This window comes from Protomyctophum parallelum (assembly GCF_964188405.1).
Source record: "Protomyctophum parallelum genome assembly, chromosome: 11".
Taxonomy (NCBI): domain Eukaryota; kingdom Metazoa; phylum Chordata; class Actinopteri; order Myctophiformes; family Myctophidae; genus Protomyctophum; species Protomyctophum parallelum.
The window spans coordinates 28,540,400-28,566,883 of NC_139707.1; the positions used below are offsets into that span (position 1 = coordinate 28,540,400).

At 44.4% G+C, this 26,484-nt stretch overlaps 1 protein-coding gene across 1 annotated transcript in view; it reads right to left on the bottom strand.

The window, feature by feature from the left end:
* Positions 1 to 242: 242 nt before the first annotated feature.
* Positions 243 to 26,484, bottom strand: part of arhgap15 (Rho GTPase activating protein 15) — a 76,443-nt gene continuing 50,201 nt past the window's right edge. Inside the window, exons 12-13 of the mRNA XM_083776277.1 lie at positions 12,999 to 13,104; positions 243 to 973 (exon numbers count right to left, since the gene is read on the bottom strand). Of these exons, the coding sequence (XP_083632403.1) occupies positions 793 to 973; positions 12,999 to 13,104 (287 nt within the window). The 3' untranslated portion in view covers positions 243 to 792. The remainder of the gene's footprint in view (positions 974 to 12,998; positions 13,105 to 26,484) is intronic.

The window sequence follows — 26,484 nt, forward strand, 5'->3', positions numbered from 1 at the left end:
TGGTAACACACCCTGCGTCATTCTGCGTCCATAATTCTTGCTCTGTTGGCTGTGTCTTTTTGAATTAAAAATAAATCCTCTCCAAACTTTGGGCTAATAATCATCCAACTAATTATTTACCCAGCCCCCCGACAAATCAGTCAATCCAAGCGCACTTTTGGAACCATGCACACTTATTTTCTTTTAAAAAGTTCTTATGTACTTTCTGTATTTCTTCGTAAGCTCATCTAACTTCTCAGGGTGGGACAGGTCTGCTCTGTGCACAGCAGCCATATTGGAAAGATACTGGATCTCCTCCTTACTTCCTTCACAGGTCTTACCAATGATAGTAATGAAGGCTCTGGTCAAAGGGTGCTGATGATATTGTGCTTGGTGGTTGAGTGGCTCACTGTTAAACACTCTGCTACACTAGTGGGTCTCAAATGGGGTCCAACTGAGGTACACTCATGGTTCCTTAGAGGGGTTTCAAATGGCCCATCACGGGCACATAGACCCGTAATGGTCCATTTGGTTCCATTTGAACGCTCAGAGTTATGGGGGTCCCTGCAATTACAGAACTTTGAGAACCACTGTGCGCCACTAAATGGAACAGAGCCTTCATTAGTATCATTGTGATCACCTGTGAAGTCAGTAAGGAAGAGGCTCCAGTACGGCTGCTAGACGGAGCCTATTCATGCTCTGCAGCACGACGGTGTACAGTATGTGTACAGTATGCCCATGGGGCTACAGCACCATGGTGTACACTATGTCCCTGTACTGTACTGTACAGTACAGTATGCCCATGGGGCTTTACTAGTCCAGGCTGAAGACCTCTTGGTTGTTGAGGAGTATTAGCTCCACTATCTGGTTCTGGAAGGCCATGGTGACTGCCATGGTCCCGGGGTCGGGCAGCTCGGGCCACATCAGCGTCGGGCCGAACACAATGCTCAGGCCCTGCGTGGACATCAGGTTCTTCCTCGAGCAGGACAGGACTCTTGACAAAGAAAATAATATATAATAACATTATTACACAGAATTAATCGTGCATTATAGGATGTACTACTATACTATACTATACTATACTATACTATACTCATACTCATCTATCAATTACACACCATGAAGCCTTGAATCCATGGAGATTTTCTTTGTTTTCTCTTTTGTCACATTCCTGAGCCAATATTCCAATATTTGTTAAGTTTGTTAAGTTAATAGGAAAGCAAAACTATATGTAACGCATCATGTGTGTGGTTTTTCCTTGGTTTCCTACTGCTAGAAATCTATGTCAATTCAAGGCTTCATGGGTTGGTTTCATCTATAAACGAAAGTCTCGTATGACATACAGTACGACAGTAAAAGTTAAATGTGCATTGTATTAAAAAGTATAAAGCGTGGCAAAAATGAGTTTTGTGTGGAGGATTTCTGCATTGTACCTAATCATGCAATCAATTTATTAAGGCTACATGATAATACAGTTGCAGACTTAATGCTAACCCAACTAAGGTTCGGTCAGTTTGTGGTTAGAGTAGAGGTCAGCTCAGTGACCTTGTGGTTAAGAGTGTCCGCCCTGAGATTAGGAGGTCACACCAAAGACTATAAAATGGGACCCAGTGAATGCCTCCCTGCTTGGCACTCAGCATTGAGGGTAAATCCCTGTGGCATATTATAGTCCAGGGGGTGTACTTGTACATCGTAATCACATAATGTATCTGTACATCTTCACGCTGCAGAAACAGGATATATGCTCCTGAGTCCTGGCCTATACGGGCCACATCTGTTGGTTTCCAAGGCTATTTACTTCTTAAGTCCTCAGAGTACCTTGCCCTTTTGGCGAGAGAAACGACTCCCGCTACGAACAACACGCACTTCTATTATTCCTGCTCGACTTGTCAGCACAGAGTCTTTTTTTTACCCTTAAATGGCCCCTGTCGAAATGGTATCTTGTTTCAATACTGGCAACACTGGTATGTCATTTCGTGAACCCAGCTTTAGGTACTAAAGATCCAGCCCAGGTTGGGAGCCACAACCCAAACCACTCCAGTCTCCACACCACACTTTCAGCAGGAGCTCTGTGTGTGTGTGTGTGTGTGTGTGTGTGTGTGTGTGTGTGTGTGTGTGTGTGTGTGTGTGTGTGTGTGTGTGTGTGTGTGTGTGTGTGTGTGTGTGTGTGTGTGTGTGTGTGTGTGTGTGTGTGTGTGTGTGTGTGTGTGTGTGTGTGTGTGTGTGTGTGTGTGTGTGTGTGTGTGTGTGTGTGTGTGTGTGTGTGTGTGTGTGTGTGCGTGCGTGCGTGCGTGCGTGCGTGCGTGCGTGCGTGCGTGCGTGCGCACGCAGAACATCCATCGACTCAATTGGGGGAACGTTCTAAAAGTAATGTGGATCGAGGTTTTAGTGCCGGGAGCCTGGAAAGGCAAGGGAAACCAGCAAATGCGTGACAACTTAACAAACGCGTATACCGACTTGAGCGAGAGACTCCACATTCTGCGGTTGGGATCACGAAAGGTAGCAAGCATAACCATAGTGTGTATAACCCCAGCTGGGGAGAGGCGGACGGCAGGGCATGCACGTTGTCGGGTTTGAACCTCCCTCCCACTTTGCAGTAATTCTTCAAGAAGGTGTTCCATTAAAAAAAAGGCAGAGCTTAACCACTTTAATTAACCCTGGCATACCTATTTTGGGAACGTCATTAGAGGCATTATAGCCCATTAACAAACACGTGCATGGTATGAGTTTGTAGATACAGTATACCATATGCTTTTTTGCATTCAAATCTACTATTATTGAAAATATTGGAAGGGAGTTATGTGAGGACGTTAGGTCTGCACTGCGTCCATTTGGGGAGTGGAGGAAGTGATGGAGGAAGGAGCCGAAGCAGGCAGTCCAGGCAGTAACAACAGGAGAGTTCTGCATTCTCCCCACGCTGAGGCTTGGCTGGTGGTCAGAGGCAGGCCAGGCTGGGCTTGAGGGGGGGGGGTAGAGGAGAGCCTATCTCCACGGAGGGAGGCAGCCCACAGGCTTCTGGGCCCGTTATGGAGTGAGGCCTGGAACAGGATGGAAGGACTGTGGCTGAGGGCCCATCTCCAAGCTGTCAGTGGGCTCTTGACGGAGCGTTCTGAGGTGGGATCGGGTCCCTCCTTTGCCCAAAAAAAGGATCCTGCACATACACACACGCGCACGCACACACACACGGCCCCTCTCGGCAGCATAATTGCATCCAAAAGGTATTGTCAGCCTGCCAGAGCGTGTTCATTCGTTGGTTCTTCGTCTCCACCAACCACCACACTCTGGCGTCTGAAGCGTGGTATTTCTGGGAGAGCCCGAGTGATGTTATCTATGGCTTACGTGTCATACGACGCAAAGCAGGGGGGGGGGGTCGAGAAAAAAAAAAAGTAATACGCCCCCGTAAAATCTCCGAGCCCTAAACTGTTATTTAGATGCAACACACATGTGTGCTGTTGAAGAATGGTTTGTGACGCTTCAATTGTACCCCCCCCCCCCCCCCCTGCATACAATATGTGCTTTATACTGGAGGCTTATTTCAAGCCACATTATGTTACGGGACAATGTACCAAAATGTATAGCAGGAAACACTCCATATGATGTTGCACTGTATTTCCTGTCCCAATAAGGATCAGGATGTACGGTAATGGTTAACCACATAAACCCTATGTTTGCTGTACGACAAATAGAGAACATTGCCAATCGTCAAGTTCACAACGCGCACATCGCAAGCTTGTACGGTACTATATGGATCGGCTCTTTTCACTATTTTGGAAGGAAATTAATTGAGCAATTTAGAAAAATGTTAAATTAAGTTTTTGTTTACTTTGTAAACTTCCCCCCAAAATATGGATGGCAGGTTAATTGCATGTGCAATTGGTTAATTGCATGTGATGGCCAACATCTTGCCCTGCCATATGTCATTAGAATATGGCCTTGTGTATGTGCGTGCCATGCATATTCCTTAACCTCATTAGCGGGAACAAAAGCACTGATGATCATCCACACTGACACAGTCATTATGAATAATTATCCTCATCTCACTTTTTGAGCTAAGAAATGAAATTTTCCTTGAAATATGCCTTTAATCTGTCCCACGTCAAAACGGGGACCTTGCGCAGAAGTAATAATGCCCACAACACACACTAAAGTGGGCTAATGGCGTATGGAAGTCAATCGGTGATAAAGGACCACTACCGGAGCGGCGAGCGAGCAGTAACGCATTGCGTTATTGTTTGCTGTAATGGCATTTTCATTCCGTCATTAGATCATGAAATATGCATGTGCCGCGTGGTGCCCGCCAAAGCTGGAAATAATGGTTGATTTATACGAGGTCGGCGTGCCGGTGAAACACGTCGCAAATAGCCGATCTACAAGCTTAGAATGTGTTGTGAACGCATTGCGTTCTGAGCTTGTAGATCGGCTAGTTTCAGGTGCAGCGACTCTGCATACATCAGCCATTAAAGATGCATGAACGGTGAATAATTGGTAGAAATGGTTCTGGAGGGGAAAGAAAGTTGTAATTGTATCCAGATTTTTTGGGGTGGGAGCTCAGTTTCCAGGTGGGTGTTGTTTACATTGCAGGATGTCGATTCACTGCTACCCCAATTATCAGCTCTGCTTAAAAAGCATAATTACAGTTTTATTATCACAATACAGTCTCCTTAAATACATGCTCTGCTGCAGTCTGCTGCTCCGTGATGGTTTTTCAGACACCAGAAATTAAATCAAATATATATATTGGTATAAAAAAGAAGATTTTTTTTTGGGGGGAAAATCAATAAATCTGGCTTGGGTTCATGCAGGAGATGTGGAGGTACAGTACTGTAAACAGCAGCAGTGTAGAAGACTGAGAGGCCTTAATGGCATATTCCGATATTATCATGGGCCCTTGTTGGATTTATCCACTTAAACCCTCTATTCTAACTGTTGCGGCACATTGTGAGCTGTAGAGCTCTTTTTAGTTTAGTCTTTTTTACTTCATAGGGCTTAAGTGATTATGTAATTTGTCTCGAATTGAACAAGCAATGTATGCTATACTGTCATACTATTAGTCTTATTATTGAAGAAGCTCCTGGGAAAATGTGCAGAAAGTGAAAGTTATTAATACATACAGTATTGTGCATCATGCATACAAATGTCAACGCATACAGTAGGCTACACAACATGCACACACAATAACTAACTAAAACTCGAAAGCATTTTATAAAACGCATCTTTTAAAAGGAGCCTGTTCAGAGCCCCAGAATAAATTCCTGTTCTCCAAACGTCCTCAATTATACTGTACATGCAGATAATGAAAAACAATAACAGGTGACGATCATTAATTTACTGTCAGTATATGGAAGAGTTGTAATTAAGATTCCTTTCATGGTAATTGTCGCGGATGTTTCCTTGGATGCCAGACCCATGTTGGGAATGTCTGACAACTGCTGAAAGTTAAAAAAGAAAAAAAAAAGAAAAAAGAAAAAAAGTGTAGCTGCAACATTCAACAGATGTGTCTCTATCGCTGTAGAGAGACCAGCAATTAACTGAATGCATTTTGTAAAAAATATGTGCAGTTTCCAATTAGCCGGGATTCTCTGTATAAGGGGAGGGAGGGGGGGAGAGAGAGAGAGAGAGAGAGAGAGAGAGAGATGTCGAGGTCATTTGCATGTCCCTCACACCCTGGGTGAGAGTTGGCAGCCCTGACTCTCAAATTGCCCCCTGGCACTAGTAGTTGACCAAAACTTGCAAACTGCATAAACTTTCTGTATTTTCAAGAATCCCCACAACTCTGACAGACCTGTAACCTCAATGAAGTCCCCTGACCCCACTTTGAGAACCACTGGTTTAAAACAGCCCCTACAGTATGTCAGTGTCACGTTTTAGCCCAAGACCCAAAGACGTTTGCCTAGTGAAAACAGCAGATTTTTTCACTACTGCCTCAATTCACTTTAGCTATTTTCTTATATATTTTGTTATACAATGGTGGCGTAAGCCGTAAGGCATACCAATAGCTGATCTACAAGCTCCGCAACCCATCGTGAGCTTATACATGTGCGAATGTCGGTGCGGTTTGCCAACAATGACATGTTAAAATAGGCTCACCAGGTTAAATTGAGTAGTTAAATGTAGCAGAATGCTGAGAGAAGAGTGTTTTGTTCCCAAAAGTAAGTGTGTGTGTGTGTGTGTGTGTGTGTGTGTGTGTGTGTGTGTGTGTGTGTGTGTGTGTGTGTGTGTGTGTGTGTGTGTAGAAGAGCGAGACAGAACAAGTTTGCTTGTGCACACATGAGTGTTTATACAGTGTATATATATGGTGAGTTTCTGTGACTAAGTGTTTCTGGGTGTGTCCCTGAGTGCAGCGTAAGTGAAACCCGATTAGAATGTGTACACGCTATAATTTCCCATTTATGTCTGCAATTAACCTCAGCCCCATGCCTGTACACAGTATATCACTGCTTCCATGGCTGTCCTGGCATCAGCATTTTAACTTAATTAGAACAGTACAATGATCTAAGGGTCTGGATTGCCATGCCTAATGGCTCACTAATGATCTCAAATAAGAAGACTCAATTATTAAAGTAATTCTACTGTATATTCACAGGAGGAATACATCACCTAAGCTCCTCTCTGGCTAATTCCCTGGCTCTGTGGTGATCGACTGGGAGTTGGTGTTAATACACCAGCTGCTGATTCTCCTTCCTATCTACGTCTATAGCGTTGCTCCACAACCTCCTCCCTTTCACTCCCCTCCACATCTCACTCATCTTCAGCCCCCCCTATACGTCTATAGCGTTGCTCCACCACCTCCTCCTTTCCATTCCCCTCCACATCTCACTCCTCCTCAGCCCCCCCGCCTCACCCACCCTACCCACCCCACAACATATCCAACTTCCTTTCTGTCCAGCCTTTATATTGTCTGTCCTTTGACTTCCCACGATCGACCTGTATCGTGTGACACGCGGCACGCTAGCCTGGGGGACAGACAGAGAGACGCAACCGCCCCCCAAACTTTTTCCTCCTCGGTGTGTGTGTGTGACAGGCTTTGGAGGAGGAGCAGAGAGTGCGATGCCCGGTGTGTGTGTGTGCGTGCGTGCGTGGTGTGCGACTCACGGTGCCGTGCACACTGGCCAGTGTCCGGGGCGTGCCCAGGAGGTGACTGCAGGGCTCCGTTGATATGAACTGACGAACCATTGATAGCAGTCCACTAGAAGCTGACGTGCGCGAACCCAAGATGCCAATGCTAATTAATTAGCATCTCATTTTCCGTGCGCGCGGGGGAGGGGGGGGGGGGGTCATGACAGGAAATGGGAGCTGGACCATGATGGCGTCCCCTACCCTCCACCCCTCTCCACCCACCCACCCACCCTACCCCTCAGCCTGGAAGGCTCGCGCTAATTGGGTCAGGATCATTGCCTCCTTCAGGATCATGGGACAGATAATAAATTGAGGTGGGGAGAGGGGAGGAGGGGCTAAGAAGGATGGACGGAAGGGCTAGGGGGGCTGGGGCTGTTGGGAAGTGGGGGGGGGGGGCGGGTGCAACAGAGTGGGGTAATGGCTCAAGAGGTTGAAAGTGGACGTGTCACTGTCTCAACGCATACCCACAGCGCGTATACTCACGACCTGAGCTAGAAAATACCCAGTGGTGCGCTGAGGCAACTCGCGGTGGCGGAAATGTTTCCCGCCGACCACTATGTCCTTGTTTAGTGTGGTGATTCTCAGCAATGTCTGATTGTCAACCTTTTAAATTAAAATTAAAGGACTGCCAGGTTCATATTGTCGCTGTGTGTCTCTTTTCCTTGACTTGGACCCTTACGGGTCCATTTGGTTCCATTTGTACACTCTTGGAGTAATGGAGTTCCTAATATACTTATAGGTGTCCTAGAGCAGTGGTTTCAACCCTTTTTATATTAAGGTCCATTTTTTATTTGGCATTTGAGCTACTTGCAGGACCACCATTTGATGAGATTAGCCACTCAGACCCCAAACTCTGAATATGTTGTCATTGGATAAGATTTTATCTACCACCATAATAACTGATGTTAAAATACAAGAGCGTATACCTAATGCTGCTTCTCTGACAAAACTCTGTCTAATCACTAATCAGCACAGCTGATGATATTTCTAATGTGATCCGTGTCTAATCCGTTCTCAAATCTTCTATTAACAGCTAGGTGTGCTGCCTGTCATGCTCATTTCAGCACGGCTGGATAGCCTATTTCAACCAATTGCTTGGTCAGAAGACCTGTACCTGTAGTACCTACTTTATATTACTACTACCTGTAGTAGCAATATAAATATTTCATTCCACGTTTGTCTTTTTTCTCCTTTTTTGGGTGACTCCTCTGTGTACCACCAGAGGGGGGCTCAAGTACCACCATTTGTTGGGAACCTCTGACCCCCCCCCCCACACACACACAAATACAATAATAAGGATGTAATCCGTTCTGCTCCGGTAACCCGCTGCTCGGCGTTCGTTCAGGGGACTGCGCTGAACCAAGACGGTCGCTCGCTCCCGTCGGCGGGCGTTGTTTTCCACCATTCTCCTAAGGCCAGCGGAGGAGTGGAGACGGAAAACAGAGCCCAGTTGGATGTTTTAAAAACCCTCGTGGTAAATGGCAACCATGAACAGCAGTGACAAAAACACCCACAAAAAGAGGGGAAAGAAATAGAACGGCTAAGTGAAGGTACACTTCAGAAGAATCTGGTTTCCTTGACCACATCATCACAATGCGAGTACACAGCTCCATATTGAAGCCAGACCCCATGGACGGGGGTAGGGTGGGGAGGGAGGGAGGGAGGAACGCCGGTTCCACACAGGCAGAGGGACGAAGCCACAACAAAGGAGTTCGAAAACTTCATAGACTCCTACATTGCTAAAGGCCCGGCCCCAGCCAGGACCAAAATAAAAAACCCTCAGCCGAACCCGAGGAAAAAAACAAAACACGCGCGCGCACGATTCGGGGTAAACCTCACTTCATGTGGCAGACGACGAGGATAAACACACGCGCACACACGCACGCACATATTATTATACTTGTGAGGACATCAACATATTAGGACGGTATTGAAAGGAGCAAACTCTAAACGTAAGACCAAACCCTAAATCTAACCTCTAAATATCTAACCCTATAAACCCAACCTGAACCTTTTCCTAATTGTCATTGTAACGCCTGCACAGATCATATTTAACCTTAGACATTTTTTTTTCTGAGGACCAGGATTGGTGGTCCTTATTTCTTCCAATTCTACTATACCTGCATAGAAATAGAAGTACACACATGCACGTGCACACTCAACTACACACTCCAAAAGTGCAATCTTGTAATCTCATCCGACATCTCTGATAAGACCCATGGTCAACTGATAGGCTTGGAGAAAGTGTTATTATTTCCCCCCAGTGCCCCCTCCCCTCTCTCCCAGGGGTAAAAAAGCCCCCAGTGCCTCCTACTCTCTGTCCCCGGGGGTAGGAGGAAAAAAAGCAAAGCTAAACTGCATCCCCTCTCTGCTATGCTACGCTGCCTGTTCTTGAGGCAGAGAGAGAGAGGGAGAGAGAGGGCAAATAAGTATGTATACGGTAAATAAATAAATAAATCACACATGATACTCATTTATTGTGGTCGAGTGTGCAATTTAGATTAGGCACAGGGCTATGTATCCAGCGTGTGAGAGTGAGGAACAGAGGGTAGAGAAAGAAAAAAAGAGGAGAGAGAAATACATTTGGGGAGGTGGGGGGTGGTGGTGATGCGGTATGCGAGAGAGAAAGTGTAATGCCAAATGTATACTTCGCCATGTGATGGAGTCGCATGCACGCATAGAGCTGCAAAGTCACATCGCTGAGAGCACAGAGACGTGCACGCGCTGTGAGTGTGTAGATCTGCTATTTTCTGGCAGTGCAGCACGTCATGCGGCGAAGTATAAATCAGGATCAAGGGGGAGAGAGAGAGAAAGAGGGAGAAAGAGACATACTAAGTGAATAAATGCCCAGCCACATCAGTAGGTGTGGGTGTGTCGGGGCGGGGGGGCAGTCCCTGGCCCCCTGCCTTCCCCAGGGGCCCGTTCGCCTGTCGTTCCTCCTGTCACATGAGACGTCTCTGGGTTGATTATTTGCACGGCGAAAGCGGAGGCAGGAGGAGGGTGGGGGGGCCGGGGGGGGGGGGGGGAGCGATTTTGCGGCCGGGCGACAGACTTGGAGGCACTGGCGGGGATTTAGCCCTGTCCCCGCAATCCCTCCTCGCGTTATAGTGAAAGCGTGTGAACTTTCAAAAACAATGGCATGCACTGAGACTCGGGTGTACAGTACATACGACTGTACACGCGGCCCGTCGGCGGCGGGCCGTTTTGCGGGCGACGTTGTTCGGCGTGTCGTCATGCGCGCTCACGGCCCACTTCAAAAGAATCCCGGCTGCATGGGGAATGCTTGGGAAGGGCTGACCCATAGTATGGATCATACTGCAGGAGGAGATTTAATGTTTGTTAAATTGACTGTCAAATACCATACGATTTTCTTTCTTTCAATAGGTGTGATTGATTCTCAGAGTGGGGTGTTTGAGATGTGGGATATTTCTAATATAACATTTTAACAACAAGTCTTGTATGTGGCTCATATGGGGGTCTGTTGCTGAATACATTAGCTATCTCCATAATCACATTTTTTTAAGTGTTAAACTAAACCTTCTAAAGTAGCATATACACAAGCTCGAAACGCAGAATGTTGCGGATCTACTTTTGCTATTTTTGAAATAGAATCCTGAAAAGTAACAGAGACAACTTTAAATCATTGCATGTGTGTGTGTTTAAGAGCGAGAAAGTGAGCTGATGGTCTTGAAAAGGAGCAGGCAGAGAGAGAGAGAGAGAGAGAGAGAGAGAGAGAAAGAGCGATGCCGCCCCTGGCAGCCGTTCTCTGAGGGCGATTCTACAGGAATATGAATAGGGAGCTTTGCACTAATTGAGGAACCTGGCATGCGAAAGCAAACAGACAAACACATTCTCCCGTCCCAGCCAAGGGGTATGTTCCAGTTAGGGAGGGGCTCATAAATCTAAAATGAGTCAGTTGGCCTCCTGCGCAGGCTGGTAAATATGGCGGAGAGAGCTAGGGATGGGGATGGAACACCTCTCCAGGGATGTGGGTTTAGCCATATGGCCCCTCTTTAGCCTGGCCAGGACAAGGCTAGAGTGGACAGGAGCCAGTCCAACTGCGCTGCTGCACGCAAAGCAGTGAGGTCAGCTCGCCTCGCCTCGCCTGGGCTCTCACAGGAGACCTGGAGAGTGCAGGAGGAAGGGCAGGAGAGCGAGCGACCTCTACACTCCCCCTGCCCCCCCTCCACCCAGCTCCCATACACCCCTGGTCTGACCTCTCTGTCAATCTGCCTCGCAGAGCGCTGGACAGACAGCTGCACACAGCAGACCTGACTCAGGGCTTACTTTATTTAACTGCCTGTAAGCAGTGGTGTAAAGTAACTAAGTACATTATGTAGTCAAGTACTGTATTTAAGTACACCTTTTTTTTTGTTGCTTTACTGGTGTATTTCCAATTGTCAATACTTTTACTTCTGTTCCACTACAGTTCCGGAGCAAATATAGTAATTTTAATCCACTACAAGTATTATACTGTGAGCTTGTAGAATGTAGATCAGCAATTCTTTTAAGGATTTGTGTACACTTTAAAACTTGAAATGGGGGATTTCTACGTATTAATATTTCCTGCATTTCTACGTATTTTTAAGTACATTTTGATACCAATAGGCTACTTTTGTACTTATACTCAAGTATATTTTTAATTCCGTACTTTTACTTGTATTTCTACATTGCAGTATTGATAGTTCTACTTGAGTACTTTATCCACCACTGCTTATAAAAACCTTATTCCAGTTTTTCCCTATTTTTTCCTTTTTCCGTAAACGAATGCCCTACTTTCGTTTGAGAGCGTCATGCTAAAGTAGTGAAACTGGCCATTCGCACAGGATCATGATGACACGCTGCTATGGGATGGGCTGTTTTTACTGTTTTCAAAACAGCTAACAAGAGTTTCCATTCATCCATCCATCTTCAACCAGCAACAGCAACAGCTCCTCCAGAGAGCTCCAGACTTCCCTCTCCAGAGCAACATTTACATTTGTGACTTCCTCCTGGGGGATCCCGAAGCATTCCAAGGTCTGCCCAAGGGTCTCCTCCCAGTGGAATGTGCCTCGAGGACCTCCCTAGGGAGACGCCCGAGAGGCATCCAAACCAGATGCCCGAACCACCTAAGCTGGTCCTTTCCAGGCGAAGAAGCAGCGACTCTACTCCGAGTCTCTCTCGTGTGACTGAACTTCTCACCCTATCTCTTAAGGGAAATGCTAGCCCCCCGTCGGAGAAATCTCAGTTCGGACGCTTGTATTCGCAACCTTATTCTTTGTGTCATGACCCCTTTATGACCATAGGTAAGAGTGGGAACGAAGATTGCTCGGTAGACAGAGAGCTTTGCCTTCTGGCTCAAGAGCTTGTGACTAAATAATAACTACTTTGGCTTGATTAGAACACAGGTTTAAAAAATTATTCCCCAATTCCTGAAAAGTTAAGATTTGGGTCATGGGAGTTTTCCGCCCGACAGCGACGATATAATGTGTGTGCGTGTGCACACGTACATGCACATGTGTATGCATGTGCATATGCTAGCATATGTGTGAAGTGAGGGGTGCTCTTATCATCATCATTCCGACCAATCACAATTCGCGTCATCACTTTTGTCTCCAATGTTTGTGTTTACACACTTTTGTCTTCAATGTTTGTGTTTACACAGACCCTCAACGCTGGACATGTAGGAGTTGGAAAGGAACCTGTCTTCACCCCCACCCATTCCACTGAGCGAGACCTCTCTGTCCTGAGGACAGCGTAGCACCGATATAGCCATACAACAGCGGCGTAACGCCCCTGATACAACAGCCCCAGGCTGGGGTCGGCGGATCTTTGCTAGCTTGGTAGCACCCCTCAAAAATGTGAGTACTTTTTGCCACCCCTGCTGATATGTAACAATGAGAGCTAGATCAGGATGAACTTACTTCTGTAGGTGGCTAAAGAGGACTACCATGGTGTCTCGGTTCGGTTTGGGGAGCTGTGTGACCAAGTTCTTCATAGCCTGCACCTTCTGCATAGGATCCTTGTTTTCTGCACAGGAGAAAAATAAAAAAATGGAGCAGGCATTTTATGCATGACATTAAGGGCCAGCTGCGATACTATAATTAATTTGATTAATTTACTTACTTTGAGCACTCTAATTGCTTCGGTAATTAAAACTTACTCATAAACTATGGTCAGTCATGCCGCGCTGACCACGGAGTAATTAATTCCAAAGGCACGGTGCAGGGAGGAAGTTTTCCTTAGATGTGGCTAAAACGCTCGCATATAGCCTAAGAGCCCACACCTACAGTAGACACGGTATAGATCTCAAAAAAGTAAAGCAACTAACTAAGTACATTTCCATCTGGCATTGTACTTGCCTATTGTAAATAATGCAGTTCTTACACCATGCTAATTTGACATCTTGAGTTAATATAGATACTTTGTAGATGTAGAGATATGAATACAAAACATACAATTACCAGTTAAGCCCCATTTTATACTTCCACATTCTCACAACACTCCTAATCTACGAGCTTGTACAGGATATCTGCTATTTTCGAAAAGGTTTGAAAAATGTTTGTAGGCCTACTATTATATTCATGCCAACACGTTTGTGCTTTTTAACGCTAAGATTGTGAATGCGCGTAGTATTATTTTTTACACATATTGTGGTATTTCTACTTTGACTCAAAGGAGCACTTTTTTAAACAGATTCTAAAGATCCATTTTGAGCTTGTAGATCTGCTACTCTGGCTATTTTTTAATTTGAATCCTGAACAGTAACAGTTTGGGATATAAGGTTTCCACCCGACAGACGATGTGAAGACAGGTTGAAAAATAGTGATGTAGTCCTTTAACACAGTGGTTCCCAAACTGTGGTGGTGCACGAGCACCTTGTAGGGAAATGAAAAGGCTAATGGTGGTGCTATGGTTTTATTTTAAATATATGAACAAATTATGCCAATATATGGCAAATATATAGTCTATGCTGCATAGCATCCGTCGATTGGATTCCCTATGACGTTTCCATACGTCCTATGGATGGGATGTGTTAAAGGGCCACTTCACCACTTTTGCAACCAGCTCTGATTTTAACACAATGAGTTCCACCTGGGGGACAAAAGTGCTTGGGTGCCACGTGATGAGAAGCAATTCCACTATGACGCACCCGGTTTAGGATGCCATCCTGAATGCTAAAGCAATAGTCAATTCTAGCGAGCTAAAGTCCATCCTTGCTCTAGAAAACGCCAATGTTCAATCACACTCATCTGATAATTTGAAATTACCTCGGAACAATGCCGATCTATTCGAATCCACGAACAGCGCCGTAGTTTCTGAGAAAAGAGTGTGCAAAGGCCGTGGCTAAACAGAAGCTAATGTGGTTGATCGTGCAGATGCAGTACAGACGAGGCCTTAGCAACCCTGCCTAGCAACCAGAGTGCTTCCAAAAACAGCGAGGCAATCTTATATCGATATTAAATGCCTTAAGACGAGCCTACTCGTCATGAGCACCTCGCATAAATAATTAATAGGATGAGTATACCAAGTATATAGTATAAGTCAATAGCAACAAATGTGTTCATGATGTTTAGGACACAATAAACACTTTCCTGGGGGTTGTATGTGTGCATTTAGATATTTTAGTCATGATGCCATGTTCATGCCCAAAAATTAAAGTACTTCTTCCAGAAGTACGTCTGCTCTCCTGGCTTCATCCCTTTTGAGTGGCATTAGTGGGACTTTCAGTAGAAATGGTTGATTATTACCGGAAGCCATTAGATGCTACATTGTATACTACAGTAACACGAAGCCTTGATTGCTGACCAATTAGAGGAGCAGCGTGTGGGAATACTGGTAGCAGGAGCCCTTCCTCTGGGGAGCGGCACATATTGGCGCTAATGCAGGCGATGGAGAGCTCAGTGAAATGACCATCATCCTCCTCTTTATATCGGAGAGCCCCGAAGCTTGGCCTCTGACCCCCGGTGACACGGGAAGCATCCATCATGCGGCCGTTAAGGGTCACGCTCGTGGAAGCGTTGCAAAAAAGGTCTGCACGACCTTAACGATCAGGTGAAAAGAGGAGAGCCGATCCCCTTTTGTTTTTACCTGTTGGAGTTGAAGAGCTTTGTTTGAAAGTCCTGTGAGCAGACCATTACAGTAATCCAGTCTACTGGAAGCAAAAGCATGTATTAGTGTTTCTAGGTCTTGCTTAGTCCCCTGACCCTTGCAATATTTTTAAGGTGATAATAGGCAGATTAAATATATGACATATCATATGATATAATATGATTTTCTCTCTTCACCTGCCTTCAGAATAATAAAAAAGTGAGAACCCTGCCTCGATCCATCCTCGCCTGTCCGTCCGTCCCTACCCTCTCTCACCTCGACGGCCCAGAGACCCCCCACCCTCCCTTGCTTGTGCAGGACAGAGAGAGAGAGAGAGAGAGAGGGAGAGAGCCACTAATGGAGTCTGTCCTCGGCGTTCTCATTAGGGCAGGTTGTTAGCAGACACAGGCAGGACAATGTTTGGCCCGGCTTGTCTGTTGTAGCGTTCGAAAGGCTCCCCTTGAGCACGGCTCGCAGCAGATGTCTGCGTGTACACCGAGCTGGCACGGAGCACAGGTGGCAGATGCCCGCGTCGGGTGCCAACCCCCGCCAGTTGGGCACAGATGGACGAGCACGTTCAGGGGGAGAGAGAGTAGGGCCCCCCCTGACCTTCTGCTGTAGGTGAGGCTCTCTGGAATGTGTTGCAGGCAGGAGGAGCCCCCCCCCCCTCTCTGTCTCTCTCTTTCCACCACCACCTCGTGCTGTTTTCAATTGGTGGACAAGTGACCAAGTACGTTTACTTTAGTAGCCTGCCCTACTGCACTTAAGTGTCATTGCTGTCGGGCAGAAACCTGTCCATATTTTAACATTTTGTGTTTTGTTTTTTTGGTAAATTAATGCCCTAATTGATCATACTACAGTGTCAAAAGCATCAAGAGTAGCAGATCTACAAGCTCGTTTTGAGCTTGTCAATCTGCTACTTTTGTGTTCTTGAATTTGATCCTTTTTGAATTTGGACATAATGAGGTTTCCACCCGACAGAGACGGGTGTGTCTGTGTTTTACTTAGTATTTTGATCTTTTTGGGATGAATTTCACTCCACTACATCGCAAAGACTAATATTGCACTTTTGACATTTGACATTTCTAGAAAGGTTCTGCAAACTCACAATGCATCGTGATGCAACACGTTGTGAGCTTGCAGATCTGCTACATTTGTCTACATTTCAATATGGCAATTCATTTATATTTAAAAAGAAACTGCACTTTTAATTTGTACTTCTGAGTACAACTCTGACAGAGCAAATTAGTAATATTCGACCAGCTACTGTACTTTGACTCGAGCACTGGGGGGTCGAGTTACTCAGTCCAGCACTCGTGCTGCCTTCACTCGCTTCTCCCCACCGACCGACCAACAACACGAGACATTTTTGGAAATGTCAAAAGGGAAAAACTAGCTCTTTCAGGACTAAAGCTTCCAACGTGAGGTGGTGTCCCTGTTTTCTATTTCAAAGTGGAGGATCGACATTTGCCAGCATCTGCTGTTGCGCACAATCTATCAGCAGTAGCCTGGCTTTGAAATATTTAATCTAGTCTCTTACTGGCACAAAGGACATGATTCATTAATTACTTTGCCGTCGGTGGTGGACATATTGGAGATGCCCCTCAGCCTAGCATTGCGGACAGATGGTGGGGACACTGTCATTAATTTAATACAGGAAGAAAGTACTGCTATAGGACAGTGGCAGCAGAAATATGCTGAATCACTTCAGCTAACCATACACACACACACACACACACACACACACACACACACACACACACACACACACACACACACACACACCCCTGAACGGCCGGGATCAATTTAGGAATGACATTAGGACTGGGCAATTACCCGAGAATATATCAAAACCCTTTTTTTAAGAACCAATAACCGACTTAAAACCAATTAAATAATCGAAGATCAAGTTATATATATACACATATATATATATATATATATATATATATATATATATATATATATATATAATTAACTGAAAAACAATGATAATAGATTTTTAAATATTCTTTTATAATCTAAATCGATTAATCTGATTAACCACTTCAGTCCTGTATTATACCTTGTTGGACAATGGTGGCGTGTAAAACAAATTAGTGATAAATAGCTGATCTACAAGCTCGTAGATCTGCTTTTCACTCTTATATGAATAATCGTTCATTTCATGAGACCAAAGTTTGAAATAATCTTGATACTGAATCAAAGTCACATCGACGCCCGCAGCCTCTAAATGAGACCATGCAATGCAAAATGATAGCCAGTAGTACACAAGTTAAAGTTCCAACAAGAATGCCTCCAATTTAGTAACAAAAAAATAAAAAATGACTGATCAATCGCATACAGGGAGCAGCAACAGGGGCTTGGTGGGAAATGATGGGAAATTGTCTTTGGACGAGTGATGTTAACCCACAGAAGACTCAAATGAACATTAGTCATGTCAAAGAGCAGTCCCATGGCTGCAGCATTAGGCCGCTTTTTGGACACCTAGAGGGAACACAGTGATTTATGGCCTGTTATGACAAGAGACCATTACAAGTCCCCACTGAGCCCTGTTTACAGAAACACAAACAAACAGCGCATTGTTGGACAAAGAAATTCAATACAATGACACGGGGTAACGCAAGGAGCAGTAACAGGTCGCCTGCACATTTCAACACTCATCAACAGAGCCCGTTGTCGCCGGGCGGAAACCTTTTATCTCCATATTTCATGTTTATTTTTACTTACATAAATTAATGCCCTAATCCAGTGGTTCTCAAACGTTTTCATATCAATTAAGGACCCCCAAATTGAAATGTATTAGGCCGCGGACCCCCATCTCAGAATGTTTCGTGCCACGGACCACCAGGAGACTAGATTGGTGTAATAGCAGATATACAAGCTTGTAGATCTGCAATTTTTTTAATAGCCAACATATGAATCCATAGTAGTTATTCATTGATATAGTGGTTAAAATGATTGTGATGCTGTATTAACTACCTTTGCTGGAACCCCCCAAAGACCCTTTGAGAACCACTGCCCTGTACAGTGTAACAGCATTGTGGAAAAGTAGCGATTTTTAGCCCCATCTACAAGCACACAACTTGTGACACGCATGATGAAAAGTATCAACTTAAGAGCTTGTGTGGCTAAATAATTAGTCTCTGTCGGGTGTCCAAAAGCATCAAAAGTAGCAGATCTATTTTACTTATTTGTATTCCATTTCCTGAAAATTAACGGTTTTGGACATACAAGTTATTCTATACTTGAGCTCTGTCAGTGTGCTAAAGGAGAAAAGTAAACTTGCGTGTGTGTGTGTGTGTGTGTGTGTGTGTGTGTGTGTGTGTGTGTGTGTGTGTGTGTGTGTGTGTGTGTGTGTGTGTGTGTTTTTTGAATTTCCTGAACCTAAAATCAATATGTACACAATTCCCTTTTTTGCTTTTTCCATTTCCGGATAAATTGTATTAATTATCCAAACAATAGCCTCAAGTTTTTTTTTCCTTTTTTTCGCAGATAATTGTTTCAAACGGGTGACACAGTGACTATAGCGACACATTCGGCACCTAAAACTGTTCATCTAATCCCATTACAAACACCACAGAGTCCTAGTTTGTTTGGAGACAGCCTGCATGCGTGTACGAGGCGTCTCCAGGCTCCTCCAGTCTGCTAGCTTACATCCGCTCTAGCCCGTCAAAAGGCAAATATTAGCAGAGAGCAAAATAATCCTGCAGGTTGTGATTAAGATTTTAAATGGATCCCAATTGTGTGCTTTTGGTTAATGAATAACAAAGTCTTAGAGGATGGCGTCTTGTAATTTATAAAACATGAAAAAGCTCCTTGATGAAATATAGAAACTAGATATATTTTTGCATTTCAAACGATTTGCATGGCCAGCTTACTTGCATGCAAATGAGGTGGAGTTTCAAAGAGTTATAAAAATAAATTAACTAATAAGTACCATTGAATTCCCCCCTCCCTCCTCCGTTTCCTTAGGAAAAAGGTGTCATCTTGATCAGGAGTAAATGAATTATAGGGGAGTTGGGGGGGGGGGGGAGATTACACAATTAACCCACAAAAGTCGCACCCAGCAGCCAGCACACACACGTGCAGAAGTAAAATTTATTCATTTCCGTCATTGCATATTAATGTGAGGGCTTCACTCGGCACCCCAAACACAGAAATACACAAACATAATTAATACTCATTACGAATAAGTGAATAATCAATCTGACTGATAATGGTGGCGCTGCACTCAATGAGTCTGGCTTCATCAACGGAATAGAAATTCCTCTGCGACAAAAAAAACAAACAAACAAAGAGTGTTCTCCTCAACACGGCCGAGGTAAAGACACTTCAGAAGGAGAGATGTTACTGTATATACCGTATATCCGTGGTTCTCAAACTTTTTTGTGGAAATTTGGGGAAAAGGACCCCCAGAAGAGAAGATTTATGCAAAAAATATAAGACTTCCAAGCTCACTTCGTGCCACGCTGTGATCTTGTAGATCTGCTATTTTTGATAGCCATCAACTACATAAGTGGATAGTGGTTAAAAGACTACATTATCTACTTTAGCTGGGGACCTCCTGAAACCTTCCCAAGGGCCCTTGGAGGTTCCTGGACCCCACTTTGAGAACCAACGCTATACTGTGTCTGTATATACTTAATTGACTGGGGACCCCCAGGGCTCCATACTTGGTTCAATCTCTTCGCCGAAATTAGCTCACAAAGCGTGTCAACAGGACACTAATTCCACCCAATGTTCGTTCCAGAATACTGTAGGTACACTAGGGCAGTGGTTCCCAAAGTGGGGTCCGGGGACCCCCAGGGGTCCTTGAGGATGTTCCAGGGGGTCCCCAGCTAAATGATAGTTTTGTACACTCTTTGAGTTAAGTAAAAATCTTCTCTTATGGGGGTCTCTGCATGGCATATATTTTTCAAACGGGGGTCCGCAGGCTAATTAGTGTCAATGTGGGGGTCCTTGACATGAAGAAGATTGGGAACCTCTGCATTAAGGTTCATGCGGTTAAAGGCCCTTCCCTCCATAATAGTGCTCATAGCAAATTATGAATATATTTAACAACTAGGACACGACATAAATATGTACAAGAATTGATATGTAAATGACGAGGTCTTTGAAGCTGTGGTGTGTGTGTTACCCAAGATGACCTGAAGCTAGCGATGGACTTTACCCTTTTCCAAGAAAAATCTGGATAAAATATGCATCTGGTGATGGTGATTGGTGACCCAGTTGTTGGCCAATATTACAGTAGTGGTACTGTACGTGGGCTGTTGTTACATTGCATCATAGATATTCATACTGTAAGAGCATTGTCCAATCTGACAATACTAACATTTTCAAAATGTTTCAAACACAGAGACAATAGCCATCTAAATGCTCACAATGTGTCAAATATATACCCAAAGTCCCAGACGATTCTCATATCACATACTGTATTAATATCAATATATTGCTCAGCCCTAAATGACGCTGCAAAAACTAAATATAAAGCATACATGTTTGTCCTGTATAGTGGCAGATTTCTGGGTATGATGCCGATCACCACTTCTACCCTGGATTTTTACCATTGAGCTAATAGTCTGCCTGCTTGCTCAAGGTGTCTAGGTGAGACATGATCTTTGACACAATCTAAATGTCATCATTTATATTGTATTAAACACATTGCATGCCAAAGACGTATATTTAAGTCCTATGGTCTTTAAAAGATACAAAGCGACAAATATGCTGTACATCTTTGTATCTTTGCATCTGCCTGTGTGAATGCAGCATACGATTCATATATAATCTGCATTCTGCATGGTCTTAGATTCATATACTGTAGGATCTAGTCTTAGATTGAGTAGCATTCCATTTCAGATCTGTTCTTAGATTCATATAGGCTCTAGATCGTGGACAAGCATTCATATAACTCTGGTTTTCTTGCCTGGGTGGCCCAGTTACACTACAAACGCACATGCCTATTTCCATGGTTACTGAGGGCAAAAAGACGAGGACCAAACAACTAGGGATAATGTGCCTTTTCCCCTAATTAGCATTTTCAAATTAACAGAGTAGCATTTTTTTTTTACGACTATGGTTGCCAGTTTTAATTTCTGGGAACAAGACTAGGAGACAAAGGAAACAAGAAAGGAAAGACAAAACGAAAGGATGAATGTTAAGAGGGGTCAGAAAAAGTCAACATTCATTTACAGAAGCTTGATGCAATGTACTGCCAGTGTTGCAGATCTACAAGCAGATCTACAAGCCTGTAGTATGCAAGCAACTAAGTATAGATCACATAATGCACAGTGTAATGCACAGTGTAATGCTTGCACACAGCGGCACACAGCTACTGTACACTGTAACAATTATCACATAAAGCTATGCACAATGCAGCCTCAACCTGCTGAGCAAAAACATGCTCTGCCCAACACTCCCACTAAGGAAAGAAAAACAACAAAACAAAACAACACTCAAAACTCTCCCAACGGCGTTGGTGGTGTGTGTGTGTGTTTCAAACGACATCTATGTCAGCTCTCAAAACAGATAAAACTCAATTCATCAGTTTGTTTGCATTGATTTGCCGGGGAACAAAAAGGCACGCTTGTCTGTGAGACAGGTGGCTGGAGATTCCAGATCCCCCGCTCTGATACTAGGGCCACATGAATAATAGATTCTGCTCCGTCGGTGCCAGGATCATGGCCTGCAAACACAGCTGCTACGCTACGCCATCCAAGAATGAACAGCTCACAGGGAAGGGAAACGGGGCATGGGCCCCACCTGAGGACCCAGGAAAACACACACACACACACACACACACACACACACACACACACACACACACACACACACACACACACACACACACACACACACACACAAAATAACCCCCTCTAACTAAACCTAGTGAGATGAGAGACAGACTGAGAGATATCAGGCTTTTGTTCAGAGTCAGACTGCAGGCAAATCTGATTTGTTTCCCCCAAATCTGATCTTTAAAATTCCCCTATTCTTCTGGGGGGGGGGGGGGGGGGGGAGACGTTCGCCAGAAACGGCAGATTGAGCTTGTAGATCTGCTATTATTTCTGGAGAAGAGATTCGGTGTTGAAGGAAACTAGCGTAGAGAAGTAACAGTTGCTAAGTTGTTAAGATTGAATGGCCACACTGCTTATATCGTCTCTGTCGGGTGGAAACCTCATAGTGTATGTCCAAAACTGTTACTTTTCAGGATTCAAATTCAAAAATAGCAAAAGTATCAAATCTACAAGCTTGTGGATCTGCTACTATTGATGCTTTTGTGTGGGGCAGTAGCATGATCACGTTGGACATTATCTTTTAGAAAAAAGCGGTTTCTGCCCAACAGCGACAATTTGCAAGTGATCGGATTGGATTTTGTACTCAGACGTCGCTGACATATCTACGTTGGTTGCTGTGGTAACGATCGTAACATCTTAGGCGTGAGTAATGTCCAGTCGCTTGACAGCGGCCCTCACGGAAAATAGCAGAAACTGGCAGAATAGAAGTTTTTGTCGAGTGATATGCCGTACAACTATGTAAATATATCTGATTCCAAGCAGCGTATATTGACTACAATTCTGATTTGGACTGCCAGTGTACATGTGAACATGACAGAGTGGAGAGAAGGGACGTCTTTGCAAAACTAATTGAATAAATGGGAAGATTAAAAGCCACAGTCCTCGATTCCTCGGACTTGTGTGGTTGATCAGAAAGTTATAGCTTTGTTTAACATGTACGTTAAGTTAACATGTGCATGACATATCTCAGTCATGATTGCCATATTATTAGAAGTGCAAATATGAGTAGTGTATTGAATTGAATTGAGTGGGTACATATGGAAAGCCTGATGGCTAGCGGAAACATGAGTGGTCTCCACCCACCTGCACACTGCTGTGAATGTGCACGCCGCCACAGCAGAGCCTGCATGGTTTAGCTGGGGGGCTGGGGGATTTCAATTAGTTTGCCGGTGATGCAGGGGCTAGCCTAACGATCCCACCTCTCATTTCAACATGGCCGGGGACACACCCAGAGGGACTCCCCCTGCCACGCAACCCCATTAGCTTCACTCGCCAAGATGGCCGCCGCGGCGGTGCTAATGATGACGACCCGTCTCTTCCATTGCCACCGAGAGAGCGTTTCACACAGTGTCTTAAATGGAGGTTGATGGATGATGGGCACAGGGCAGGGAGTCACAAAAAAACAGATGAGCTCCACTGCTCATCTAAACGCATCATCCAGAGGGCCAGCCCGGTGTCCTCCTCTATTTAGAGGAACACGGTGGGCTCGTTATCAGAATGACACAAGCTGGCGGTGTTGCCAGATTCTGCGAGAGAAATAAGCAACCAGGTCTATGAAAAAGTCCAAAAGAAGCGACTAGGCCACATGAGCACTTAAAACACACTGTATACAACCATATTGGCTATTTTCTAAAACATGGTGGTGAACAAATATCATATGCCTACACATTAATTTGGGGGTCCTTGACATGAAATCATTTGAGAACCACTGGTTTAAACAACATTTAGGAAGCAAGCCCAAAATAAGCACACTTTAGAAACAATTACGCCCCAAAAACCTGCAATCCGCAACTACCAGCATATTTACGAGCAACTTTACAGGGAAAACGAGCCCAACGTTGCTTATAAAGAAGCACACTCTTATCTCAGATTGACTCTTATCTCATCAAAGCATTTATTTTGATATTATAAAGACACGTTTAAAGGGTGTGGATCAAACAATTCCTCTTGAGCTTGAAGATAGAATATTAGACATTTTGGGGAATCATTAAGACATTTTTATATATTTTAATCATGTATGGGGGCCCCTGGCACAGAATAATTTTCAGATGGCTATCCACCTACCAAATTACATATTCAGTTTGGAGAAAAGTTTGAGAACCACGGCGGTCCCTGCGAGGCTGCGACCGTCTCATCTCCTTTTGAAAAGCACCGTCTCGAGTGAAGAAGATGTCACGTCTATGAAAAGCGTTTGTTTGAAATGTTAACTAAGGTGCTCCTGCTAAAACATTTGCTCTACATCTCTTACTCAGCCCTCCTCGTCCTCCCACATTACCGCTGCCTGCCACGTTTAGTCGCAAATGTGCACGTTGGTTCTCCTCCCCTGGCCGTTTGATCTGGGTAACGTGTAGCAGGTTAGCCTAATTACACCTCCTGCTATGAAGGAGCCTTCCTCCGCTGCTAATTAGTTGTCTAAACGCTGTCTGCGACTCATCAGCCGCGCACATGCTTATCTGATTAACTGGATGGAACCACCTTGAGTGCCAGTGGGTATTCTGGCCTACATTTGGAGCATGTAAATATTTATTGCCAAATTATGCCCCCCCTCTACCTTGGGATTGTTTGGCAATCTGCTTTCAGGGTCTCTGTGAGAATATTTTCTGAGCGTGGTGTGGAACAGATTTGATAATAGAGGACACTTTCTCCAGACCGTAAAACTTGGGCTTGGGAGGAGCGGGGCTGATTGAAGTAGGCTGTCGGAGATGCTTCCGGCATAGACTTCAAATACGTTTTCCATAACTCAGTCAAACGTGTTTGTCTTTGCAAAAAGGGACCGCAACGCTAGTTACGTGATAGATAACAAAATACCAACTATTATTATTATAATGAGTAGCCTATTGTCGCTGTTGGGCTGAAACTGTGCATGTGTACTGTATGTCCAAAACCAGCATACACGTGTGTATACGGAGTGGATCCACTGTACTTAGTTTAGTCACAAGCTTGTGTTGATACTTTTCATTGGTTTAATATTTATAATACAGGCAGACTCACTCACTTTCCACCTGGCATCACTATTTTTGGCAACGAAGATAGTAGATCTAAGCTCACAGCGACACTTTGTGAGCCAGCAGATCTGCTGTTTTTGCTGCTTCAAGGTCACGGTCAAGGTAGACTTTATTGTCCACAAGGGAAATTTGTCTTGGGCTTTCACCCCAGCTACAGCCACACATAAAACATCAATGACAAACAAAATACATTACAGAGGGAGACACAACATTACACAATTGCACACATGATGTGGATAATCTAGCCTCACACAGTTACTGCTGTTTCAGAGCCTCGTTCAACATCTTAGTTTATGCTGGTACAAACCATTTTTTAAATCTGATGTACTTCCACTTTGGTTCTTTGTATCTTCTCCCAGGGGGCAGAAGTACACACTCGCCATTTAAAACATGGGTAACATAACTGACAATGTTTTGAGCCTGTTTTTGTAGCCTTCTCATAAATACTATGATAAAGACTGCAAAGAGGGGAGTTGTCTTACCCCTATGATCTAGCTGCATTCTGCACCAATCTGAACAATTTGGACCTCAGTTGCACTGAGAGATTACCGAACCAAAGCATACTTTTTTGTGACACGGTCACACGGCGACGCATAAAAAAGATGACACATGGAGATACAAGGTTTCTGCCTGACGACGACGATATCATGTTCTCGGGTCACGTTCGGAGACCAACTTATATGGCGCCATGGCCTTTTGGGGTCAGCGCTGAGGCAGGGGACACAGGGCTCAGGTAGCACTTCAGCACCACACTCTAAACATGGACTGGCATTGTTTATAGCAGTGGTTCAAGAAGTAAGTGTGTGTGTGTGTGTGTGTGTGTGTGTGTGTGTGTGTGTGTGTGTGTGTGTGTGTGTGTGTGGGGGGGGGGGGGGGGGATGCTCGACTGGTGTACCGGCATACACAACTGGCACCGTAGTCCCCGTACAGCCAGCCAATATGGTGGGGCCAGACTGGCGGGTCAGATGGCTAATATACGGTACGTAGGTCTGAAGGGGTCTTATTGATAGCTGAGACAGAGAGTGTAGGTCTGATGGGGGTCTTATTGACAGGTGAGACAGGGGAGTGAGTGACACATGACTGCCTTCATGAGCTGCTGACAGATGCTGGAGTGACCTTTGAAGGAGGGCGGGGCTGTACAGGTCATTTATTTTACTTAAGTAAAAGTATCAGTACTGCAATATAGAAATACCCAGGAAGTAAAAGTCAGGAATTAAAAGTACAATGGAATCAAAATGTACTTGAAGTACCAAAAATAAAAGTACCCATTGTGCAGAATGTCCCATTTCAAGTTTTCAAATGTATAAAAATATTTAAAAAATAGCATTGTACGCATTGTGAGATTGTAGATCGGCTATTTTCAAATGGCCAAAATGTATATACACTACGGCTGTTTTGTAATGATAATCAAAATAAAAAAAAGTAACTAGTAGTTTTCAAATAAATGTAGTGGAGTAAAAGTACAATATTTGGATCCGAGATGTAGTGGTGTAAAGTACAAATACCTCTAAATTGTA